General features: G+C 36.1%; 1 protein-coding gene across 2 annotated transcripts in view; it reads left to right on the top strand.

The window, feature by feature from the left end:
- Window positions 1-12,001, top strand: part of DOK7 (docking protein 7) — a 116,105-nt gene that overhangs the window by 57,540 nt on the left and 46,564 nt on the right. For both annotated transcript variants that reach the window (XR_007948123.1, XM_051964990.1), the window contains exon 6: window positions 5,245-5,352. Coding sequence is in view for 1 of the 2 variants with exons in the window: in XM_051964990.1 (XP_051820950.1) it covers window positions 5,245-5,352 (108 nt within the window). In the remaining variant the exon portion in view is untranslated. The remainder of the gene's footprint in view (window positions 1-5,244; window positions 5,353-12,001) is intronic.

Genomic DNA, 12,001 nt, shown 5'->3' with positions numbered 1-12,001 from the left:
CCGAGCTAAAGACTTTGTATTTTCTTAGTGCTATCTAAGATTCTTTCCTTCCTTTCCTTCATCTGGAGCAAATTAACTTTCATAATGCATCATGGAATTCATCTTGCCCTCTTCAAATCTCTGAGGAGTTTGCCTGGATTGACTACCCAAAAGAAAGGAACAAAAGAAAAGAAAAGAAGAGATATTTTAAAACTTCAAAAGACAAGGATGTCTAAATCTTTAAAGGAAATGCTTCTGATTTCTAGCTCCCAAACAGAAAATTCCAAGTATAATAGTGCATCCTCTCCTGGCTCCAGCTCTTATTATTAACTGTATGACCCATTCACTCTTGCTTCTCTGAGATTTCTCCTCTTTGATTTCCTTCTCTTTAAAATATGGATAACTTCTTGCATATCCACCCCAAAGTACTGTAAAAAAAGCTGTATGTGAAGCACGATACAAATGTGAGCTGCAGTTATTAGCATATAGCACTTTATAGTTACCAATTCTTTTTTCCCATGTGAATTTCACAACAATTTTGAGAAGTGGGCAGGGTATTTTATGAGGCAGCTAAGTGGCCCAGTAGATAGAATTTCATATCTGGAGTCAGAAAAACTCATCTTCCTGAGTTCAGGTCTGACCTGGGCAGGTCACTTAACTCTGCCTTAGTTTCTTCATCTGTAAAATGAGCTGAAAAAAGAAATGATAAACCACTCCAGTATTTTTGCAAAGAAAACTCCTTATATAGCCTCAAGGAGTTGGATACGACTGAAAAATGATTGAACAAAAACCTATATTTAAGAAGTTGTGATATTAACCCTCTTGTATAGATGAGGAACTAGGAGAGAGTAAGTGACTTGCAAGTATGTAGTCATATAGTTTATAACTGGCAGAGCTAGAATTTAGACCCAGCTTTCTTCATTAGAAGCCCCTCATGTAAACAATTAATTAGTTAAGTAAAATGATTATTTTTCTGGGAAGTACAATAATAAAAATCTTGAGGAAGGAACAATTTTCACATATCTGGGAGTCTAGATTTTAAAATTTTTTATCGATATACTTTCAGATTCTACACAGTTTTAAAATTTCATATTCTGCTCCTGAGGGCCAAAGTAGAAACAATGGATAGAAGGTATGTGTGGTAGGAGTTTAACTCAGTGAGAGAAAAACTTCCTAAAAATGTGATCTAAAAATGGGACTGAGTTTTTTGAAAGTTAATGAGCTTCTCATTGCTAGCAGTGGCTAGAGAGCAGCAGAGCATGAACTGACTACTGGTTAGAGTTCTTTTAGCCAGTTTGAATCAGTTGCCTGCTGAAGGCCTGGGATTCTCAGGTTGTTTACTCTGTAGAGAAAACTCAATGGTACCTTGGAAATGCTGATGTTTCTTTTTAGAGAATGGAGATAAATTGACTGTTTCTGAGACAGCTTGGCTTTCTGCTGCACTGATCCATTCCTTGTGTAATTGTGGGGAAGAGAGGAGGCTTACAGTTAAAAGGAAGGATAGCCATTGGTACAACAGCTGCTAGGGATTCCAGGCATTTTTAAATTGTTGACAGTAATCCTATTGAAGTACCCTCCAGATTGCCACCAACATCTGGTTGAAGCATGATATTAATCTGAAGCTTTGAAGTATTTATAATCCACGAAGTCTACAAAGATTGACCAACAGTAACTTGCTGTTGTGGCAGAGACATTTTTAGATGTTCTAGAAAGCAGCCCTGGAGGCCTTTAAAGGTGGGGCAGCATCTTGGAATAGGAAGGAAACTGAATTCCATTGCTAGTTTTGCTGCTATTCAGCTATTTGACCTTGGCAAGGAAATTACCTTCTCATCTGAAAAAGAAAACAGAACTGAACATTCTTGTTCTACCTATCTCCTAATACCAGGTCTCCTTCCTATATGGCTTTCAGGTTTGCAAAGCCCTTTCCTCACAGGATAAGTATTATTATTCCTAGTTGGCAGTTAAGGAGATTTATTTTTGGAGAAGCTAAGTGATCTATAATAATGCAGCTAGCAAGTATCCAAAGTAGAATGTGAACTTATCTGGAAGAGGCAGTGAGAAGTGAGAGTGCTACTTTAGAAGTCAGATGATGCGGGTTCGATTTTTTTTTTTTTTTTTTTTTTTAGTGTGTGTGTGTGTGTGTGTGAGAGAGAGAGAGAGCGAGAGCGAGAGCGAGAGCGAGAGAGAGAGACAGACATAGACACACGAAGACAAAGACAGAGAGAGACACACAGAGAGACAGACAGAGACAGAGACAGGCAAAGAGACAGAGACAGATAGAAACAAAGAGGAGACAGAGGAAGAAGAAGAGGAAGGAAAGGAGAGGAGAGGAGAGAGAGAGAAAAAAAAAGAGAGTAGAGAGGAAGGAGGAAAAGAGACAGATAGACAAACTGAACTGTGAACAGATCACTTAATTTCCCTATACTTCATTTTCCTAACTATAAAATGAAAGGCTTAGACTAGACAGCCTCTGAGGTCCTTTCCAGATATAGAACTATGCTCTTCTGATTAGATAATCTGTAAAGCTTCTTGCTGCACCTAGGTGGTACAGTGGATAAAGCTCTTGGTTTGGAATTAGGAAGACTTCATGAGTTCAAATCTAGCTTCAGGCACTGACTAGTTGTGTGACCCTGAACAAGTCACTTAATCCTGTTTGCCTCAGTTCCTTCATCTATGAAATGGGCTAGAGAAAGAAATAGCAAACCACTTCAGTATCTTTGCTAAGAAAATTCCAAAATGGTGTCAGAGTCAAAAATGATTGAAATGACTGAATCTGTGCTTTTTGAAACCATGGTTTCTAATGGGTTCTGGGATATTATTCCCTTGAAATGCTTTTCACTACAAAGTCAGAAATTAAAATGACCAAAGGAAGAGTGATAGAACTAGCTTCAGTGTCATATCCTTCCCTTCTTCCTTTCCTTTCCTTCCCTCCTTCCTTTCCTTTCCTTCCCTTCCCTCCTTCCTTCCCTCCTTCCTTTTCTTTCCTTCCTTCCTTCCTTCTCTTCTTCCTTTCCTTTCCTTCCTTCCTTCCTTTTCCCTTCCTCCCTCCCTTCCTTTTCCCTTCCTCCCTCCCTCCCTTCCTTCCTTCCTTTTTCCTTCCTCCCTCCCTCCTCCCTCCCTTCCTCCTCCCTTCCTTCCTTCCTTCCTTCCTTCCTTCCTTCCTTCCTTCCTTCCTTCCTTCCTCCCTCCCTCCCTCCCTCCCTCCTCCCTCCCTCCTCCTCCTTCCTTCCTTCCTTCCTTCCTTCCTTCCTTCCTTCTTCTTCCTTCCTTCCTTCTTCCTTCCTTCCTTCTTCCTCCCTCCCTCCCTCCCTCCCTCCCTCCCTCCCTCTCTCCCTCTCTCCCTTCCTTCCTTCCTTCTTCCTTCCTTCCTTCCTTCTTCTTCCTTCCTTCCTCCCTCCCTCCCTCCCTCTCTCCCTCTCTCCCTTCCTTCCTTCCTTCCTTCCTTCCTTCCTTCCTTCCTTCCTTCCTTCCTTCCTTCCTTCCTTCCTTCCTTCCTTCCTTCCTTCCTTCCTTCCTCCTTCCTTCCTTCCTTCCTTCCTTCCTTCCTTCCTTCCTTCCTTCCTTCTTTCCTTCCTTCCTTCCTTCCTTCCTTCTTCTCTGTCTTTGTTTCTTTATTGTTTGTTTGTTGATTTGGAGTCAGGGAATTTGGGCTGTTAATGGAGAAAATAACAAGCAAATCTGAAGGTGGCATATAAATTAGTTATTATTGTTATCAATGCTGTTGTTGTTATTGTTTGGGTATTCACTACAATACAGTAACTTGGCCATTTGTTAGTCTAACCACTTTGAAATCTTGAGAAAATGCTAGCTTGTATCTCCTGATTTCAGTTACGTTGAGAGCAGGTCACAAACATCCACCCAGCTAAGGAAACTTAGAACCAGATTAAAATGTAACTATAAAATGTTTAACAAAATAAATAAAAATGTGATGCATTGTAGACAATGTTTCATTTGTAATCTTTCTGAATATATGCTACTGCATTGAATTTGATGCCTCTGTTGTTGAGACCAGGGATGATGGAATGGTGCACTAGATATGCAAGAATTTGATTATCTAGCATCTCCTGCTGTCCAAAGTAGTTTATTAGATTTCATTCTGCCTTTCCCCACTCTGAATTCTATCCCCAAAGCAAAGCTCATTTTAACCTGTGTCATACCTAATTGTATGTACAATAAAAACAACACCATTGGATTATATGTTCCTGAAGACCATTTTTCATCTCTGTATTCCTTGTGTTTAATATACCATCTTGGAGGACATATAATAATTAACAAATCTTTGTTGAAATTGAATGAAATTAAAATTTATCTTAAGGACGTCTGAGGACAGGGTCTGGAGTCAAAAAAACTAATTTTCCTAAGTTCAAATCTGGTGTCAGATACTTGCAAGCTATGTGACTCTAGGCAAGTCTCTTAACACTGTTTGCCTTAGTTTCCTTATTTGTAAAAAAATAGAGAAGAATATGTCAAACCACTTTCTTTAACAAGAAAGCCCCACATGGGGTCATGATTCAGATACGAGTAAAAAACAATTGAGCAATAACATTCTTTTTTTTTTTAATTTAATTTTATTTAATAATAACTTTGTATTGACAGAATCCATGCCAGGATAATTTTTACACAGCATTATCCCTTGCAATCACTTATGTTTCGCTTTTTCCCCTCCCTCCCTCTTCCCCCCCCCCAAGATGGCAAGCAGTCCTATATATGTTAAATATGTGAGCAATAACATTCTTACCTTAAACATTATTTTCTGGCACTAATAATAACCCATTAGTAGAGATCTGTAGAAATATGAGTTCAAGTATTTTTAGACACACAATTTCTTTTTAGCCAACATCCAATTGGATGACTTTTCTGTCTTCTTACTCACTTATATCAGCAGAATGAAGCAGAAGGTGTCATAATTATCTGGTACCTTTGGGGCTTTCTTTAACATTAGTTCTGGCCACTGAGACAAAGGAAAACTCAGTTTATGAGAGGACAATGAGGGTTGTGACCCAAATGGTCCAGATTGCCTGTCACCAATGATGAAATATTAAAACCTACTACTGAAAGCAGCCTAAATAAATTCAACTGGCCACTTCATCCTATTCTAGAGAATGCGTCCCCCTCACAAGCCTTAACTTTTCATATGATTGTACTAGAAAATATATTAGAGTGGGGAATAGCTAAGGTGTTTTATTTCAGGGAGTGGGGAGGAGAAATGTGTTATTTTGTTGTGGTTAATCATTATATCCCATCCTTCCCCCTTTTGTACTTTAGATCCAAATCCAAACCCATCATCCATGGAAGAGAGAGTGGCTCATGAAGCTCTACAGTTAGAGAAGAGACTCAGTCTTCTTTCACATTCAAGTCGTCCAGGAAGTGGAGGTGAGAAGCCATTAAAATCCATGGGCAGCTTTCACTCCGTGACCCCAAGGAGGGGTTGAGTTAGGGGGAACAGAGGAAAAGCATTTTCCTTTTCTATGAGGTAGTTTCTTCACATTAACAGGAACTGGAAAGTGTTTTCCCATAACTTCTTGATGACCATGTCCCTGTGATATAACTAGATTTATTTCATGTGAGTTATAGGAAAAAGAACAACAGTGCTTTAGGGTGCTATTCATGTCAGTGATCTCTGATCTCTGTGATCTGTTATACTATGGTTCAAAACGCTAGGGGGGTTAAAATAATAATTACTTATAGTTCTATGCTATAGAGCTATATAGTTTACAGTGGACTTTCCACATCATAGCCCTGTAAGGTAAGGAAAACAAAGATTATTATGGTTTATAAATTAGATTCTGAAGTGAAGTTGATTAAATCCAATGATTCAAACGGAGACTTCTCCTTAATTCATCAGTGGCTCAGGTCTTCCAAGCCAGATTATTATTAATTGCTCTTTTAAAAATATTTTTCAATTATGAAGCTTTCCTCCCCATTCCTTAGGGTAAGGGAGTAGGAAAAAAAAAACCCAAGATCTTTATGACAAATATGCATAATCAAGCAAAACAAATGATCACATTATCCAAAACCAAATCTGTATGTATATCATTTAACATAATAATCATAACTTCTCTTTCAGGTGTGTAGCATTTTTTATCATTAGTTCTCTGGAGTCATATTTTTAACTTTTTCAAAAGTTTTCATTTTTACAGTGTTGTTATAGGATAAGTTGTTCTTTTGGTTCTGCTCACTTCATCTGCACTAGTCTACACAGGTCTTTGCAGGTTTCTCTGAAAATATCTTATTTGTAATTTTTATAGACATAAGACATTTTATGCTTCCTTTCACCTTTTTGAAGTATAGGCCTTGTGCATATTGCTGAGTCAAAGGATATACAGTTTGTAATGTTTGGGGCATAGTTACAATTACAAATTGCTTTCCAGAATACTGTAACAATTCATAAGCTCCATGAACATATCAGCATGGCTCTTTTCCCATGGTCCTGCCAAATTTTGTAATTTTCCTTTTTTGGGTCAACTTTGCCAATCTGATGGTATGAAATAAAATCTCAAAATTGCCTCAATTTATATTTCTCTAATTATTAGTGATTTGTAGCATTTTTATATGAATACAAAAAACTTAGATTACCTCCTCTGAGACCTAACTGGCTATTCACATCCTTTGATTATTTATCAGTTGAAACAAACCAAAAATTTTTTTTTTTAAGGGATTTAGTTTTCTTTAGATCAGGGATTCTTTTTTTTTTTAAATTAAATACTATTTTGTTTTCCAAATATATATAAAGATAGTTTTCAACATTTATTTTTGTAAGACTTTGTGTCCCAAAACAATTTTCAGATGAAGAAATTAAAACCATTTCTAGTCATATGAAAAGGTGCTCTAAATCACTATTGATCAGAGAAATGCAAATTAAGAGAACTCTGAAATATCACTATATACCTCTCAGATTGGCTAAGATGACAGGAAAAGATAATGATGAATGTTGGAAGGGATGTGGGAAAACTGGGACACTAATACATTGTTGGTGGAATTGTGAACGGATCCAGCCATTCTGGAGAGCAATCTGGAATTATGCTCAAAAAATTATCAAACTGTCCATACCTTTTGATCCAGCAGTGTTTCTGCTGGGCTTATATCCCAAAGAGATTTTAAAGGAAGGAATCTTTTAAGAAAAGGGGCCCCCATGTGCAAAAATGCTTGTGGCATTGTAGTGGCAAGAAACTGGAAACTGAGTGGATGATCATCAATTGGAGAATGGCTGAATAAGTTATGGTATATGAATGTTAGGGAACATTATTGTTCTTTAAGAAACGATCAGCAGGATGATTTTAGAGAGGCCTGGAGAGACTTATATGGACTGATGCTAAGTGAAATGAGCAGAACCAGGGGATCATTTTATATGACAACAACAAGATTATATGACGATCAATTCTTTTGGACCGGGCTCTCTTCAACAATGAGATGATTCAGGGCAGTTCCAATGATCTTGTGATGAAGAGAGGCATCTGCACCCAAGAGAGGACTGTGAGAACCAAGTATGGACCACAACATAGCATTTTCACTCTTTTTTGTTGTTGTTTGCTTGTATTTTGTTTTCTTTCTCATTTTTTCCTTTTCTGATTTTTCCTGTGCAGCAAGATTATTGTGTGTGTGTGTGTGTGTGTGTGTGTGTGTGTGTGTGTATAATATATGCATATATATGTGTATATATATATATTAGATTTAACATATATTTTAACATATTTAACATAAAAAAGGCTTTGTGTTTTAGATTTTTCTCCCTCTTTTTCTTACTTCTCCTATCTCCAATATAGCAAACAGTCTGATAGAGGTTAAATATATACTATTCTTTTAAACATATTTTCATATTTGTCACATGCAAGAAAAATATGACCAAAAGAGAAAAAAAATCACAAGAATGAGTAAGCAAGCAAACAAACAAAAAATGCTATGCTTCAATCCATATTCAGTCTCCATAGTTTTCTCTCTGGATGCAAATGGTACTTTCCATTCCAAGTAATTTGGAATTGTCTTGAATTACCACATTGTTGAGAAGAGCCAAGGCCATCACAATTGAAGATCAGAAGTTCTTAACACAGGTTTCATTAATTTATTTCTTAAACTATTTTGACAACTATTTAATATAATAGGTTTCTTTTGTAGCTCTGTATATTTCATTTTATTTATCTAAAACATGATTTTAAGAAGAGATCTGTAGACTTTATGAGATTGCCAAAGTGGTCCATGACATAAAAAAGGTTAAGAAATTCTGCTTTAGATTTATAATACAGAAATAGAATAAAATCCTTTTTCTTTAACCAATTATTAATTAGTTGAATTTATCAATTTTAAAAATCAAATGTTTTTAAAATAACAAAATCTCAAACTAAAAAAACCATCTAGTCCAATTAATACCTGAAAAAAAATTTCTTTACAATATCCCAATAAGTAGTCTGCCATCTTTTTTGCCCCTATCCCCACATATCAGAGTGAGAAGCCTACCTCCCAAGGCAGCTCTTTATATTTTTGGGTGGTTAGGAAAATTTTCCCTTAAATTCAGTCAAAGTCACCCTCTTTTCATTGGCTACCATTTCTCCTAGTTCTGCTTTCTGAATTTCATGCTCCATTTGATATGATTTTAGCTCTTTGAAGATAATTCTTGTATTCCCATTAAATGGCTAAATGTCAAATGAATCTTTATAACTTTCTAACCATTTCTGCAACTTTTGATAGTGTTGACCACCTTCTTCTCCTGAATACTTCTCTCTGGGCTTCCAAAATACTGTTTTCTTTTGGTTCTCCTTTCACCTATATGCTTGTTTCTCCTAAGAGACAGCAGAGACTGCTTCATTTTTTAATGTTTTTTCCCCCATCTTTAGTGATTATCACAGTACCTGACCCTCAGTAAGTATTTAATAAATGCTTGTTGATTGATAACAGCATTATCTCAAGATCTGTCACCATCCTGAATATTTTCTTCTGGACAGTCTCAATCTTATCAATGTTCCTTGGTAAAATGGTGTCTAGAACTGAACACAGCACTCAAAATATGGTCCTTATCTTGGACACTTCTGCCTCTTTAAATAATACCCAGGATTACATTAGCATCCTTTGTCTACCTTATCACTTTGTTGTCTTGTGATCAATTTATAATCCTCTGAGATTACCTGACCTTTCTCAGGCAAACTACCACCTTGTCATGTTTTCATGTTGTGAAATAAATATTAGAACCCAAATGTAAGACTTTATACATATATCTATTAGATTGCATTTTACTAGATTTGGCCATGTTTTAGTCTGTTGAGATTTTTGTTTATAATGTTTATCCTTTTTACATTTGTGTTATCTTCATAAAAAGTCCCTGTATTTTTATGGAAATTACTTAAAGTAAAATGATAATGTAACATAGTGCCAGGGACAAATCTTTGGGACATTCCACTAGAGAGATAATCCTTTCATGTTAAAGTTATAAAATCATTGCCTACTTTTAGGCCTATCACTCAAGAATTCTAAATCCATCTAACTGTTCTATTATTTAGCCCAAATCTTGACTTCCTTTATATAAGAATAGCTTGAGGAAGTGTGTCACATGTTTTACTAAAATGTTGGTAAACTGGAGTTGTAGAACTCTTCTGATTGATGTGTTGTATTCTGATTTAAAAAAGAATTATAATTAATCTGACATTAATTGATCTTAAAAAAACCATGCTAGCCCTTTATGGTCATGTCTTTCTTCTCTAGATGTTTACTAACAATCAATCAATAAATATTATTACATACAGAACAGGAAAAACTCCCTCAAGGAGTTTACAATCTAATTTTACAATCTAACTATTCCTTTCATGGTATAGTATGAATTATAGCCAAACCCACTGGCTTTTAGTTTGTCTCTCCTCTCTTTTGAAAATTCAGATCACATTATCTTATCCTATAGTGTTGCTTCCATTCTTTCTCACAAATCGTTGACTGTAGCTTAGCAATCTGTCAGGTTTTTTTTTTTTTTTTAAAGTTCTCTGAGCCTAGGACTTTGAACTCATCAATGAGGTATTCTTTCACTGTCTCCTTACTTAACTTAGGTACTGACTTTCTAGTAGCCATTTTTGTTCTGTCTTTTCTAGTTCAAAGATGATTCTTCTTGGCAGAAAATAGGAAAGCAGAAGAAGAATTTAGCAGCATCATTTCCTTTTCCTAATTAGTTATCACTGTCTTTTCCTTTGTGAGCAAAAGTCATAAACCTTTGTGTTCCTCCTTTTCTTAGTGCTACCACCATCAGCAGCAGTAGCATAACTAAAAAGCAGCCCTTACTTTTGTTGTTCTTGATAGTTTTAGCTTATTCAGTGCTTTAGGGCCACTAACACCATTTTTTTTTACTGTTTCATGCCATGCTTTGTACTCATCATCCATTTCCTTCTCTTACTTCCATTTATAAGCATGCCTTTTTAAAGTTTTTGTGGGTGAATGAGTTTCTTGTGCATCCACATTTCTATCTTTAGACAATTCCCTTGTTTCTTCCTCACTGAAATTGTCTTTCTTTGTGTCTTCAGAATATTATCCTTGGAAACCTCCCTTATCTTCTGGACTGATTTCCTCTATAACATTATTGTCTATTAGATCATATTTAATCTTTTTCTGAATCTTCAAAAATGTGGTTTTTTTAAGTCTGGGGTACATGTCATATTTTCCCTACTTCTACTTTTTTCTATCACAACTCTAAATGAAATAGTTACTTTCCCCCAAGATTCCATTATTTCCATCTTAGCACCCAATTCCTCCTTGTTTGTGACATATATATTGCAAAATAGAATTTCACCAATTGGTTCTACAGCTTTTAAAAGACAGTTCACTGTGTATAACGCATTATGCTAGCCCCAGCAAGAAAGATTAGGGAAGTTACGCAAGAAAAGTGTAAGACACGTTCTTTGCAGGACACAAGAGACTTTCATTCTTCCATCATGACCAGATTTATACTCAAGACAATGCATTTCAGCAAAGATTCATAATATGTTCACATGAAGAACTCTGAGGTAGCTCTATTGTAGTTGAAAAATAGACATAAGACACAATCTTTGCTATCATGAAGTTTATTTTTATTTTTTGATAAATTTTTTTATTATAGCTTTTTATTTACAAGTTATATACATGGGTAATTTTATAGCATTGACAATTGCCAAATCTTTTGTTCCAGTTTTTTCCCTCCTCCCTCCCCCCCATCCCTTCCCCCAAATGGCAGGTTGACCAATACATGTTAAATATGTTAAAGTATAAATTAAATACAATATAAGTATACATATCCTAACAGTTATTTTGCTGTACAAAAAGAGTTGGACTTTGAAATAGTGTACAATTAGCCTGTGAAAGAAATAAAAAATGCAGGCAGACAAAAATAAAGGGATTGGCAATTCTATGTAGTGGTTCATAGTCATCTCCCAGAGTTTTTTCGCTGGGTGTAGCTGGTTCAATTCATTACTGCTCTATTGGAACTGATTTGGTTCATCTCATTGCTGGAGATGGCCATGTCCATCAGAATTGAGCATCATATAGTATTGTTGTTGAAGTATATAATAATCTCCTGGTCCTGCTCGTTTCATTCAGCATCAGTTCATGTAAGTCTCTCCAGGCCTTTCTGAAATCATCCCGCTGGTCATTTCTTACAGAACAATAATATTCCATAATATTCATTTACCACAATTCATTCAGCCATTCTCCAATTGATGGGCATCCACTCAGTTTCCAGTTTCTGGCCACTCCAAACAGGGCTGTCACAAACATTCTTACAGATTCCTTTCCCTCCTTTAAAATCTCTTTGGGATAAGCCCAGTAGAAACACTGCTGGGTCAAAGGGTATGTACAGTTTGATAGCTTTGTGAGCATAGTTCCAAATTGCTCTCCAGAATGGCTGGATATATTCACAATTCCACCAAGCTATCATGAAGTTTAAAATTTAATAAGGAAGATTACACACATTTGCAGATTACTATAATAAATCATGGGGTAAAAGAAAGAACACTGATTTTGGCGTCAGGAGAGCTGATTGAAACCCTGACTCTGCCTCATACTAGTTGGCTGTGTGACA

Source organism: Antechinus flavipes, chromosome 6 (genome assembly GCF_016432865.1).
Source record: "Antechinus flavipes isolate AdamAnt ecotype Samford, QLD, Australia chromosome 6, AdamAnt_v2, whole genome shotgun sequence".
NCBI classification, from domain to species: Eukaryota; Metazoa; Chordata; class Mammalia; order Dasyuromorphia; family Dasyuridae; genus Antechinus; species Antechinus flavipes.
This window is presented reverse-complemented; position numbering and strand designations above follow the sequence as displayed.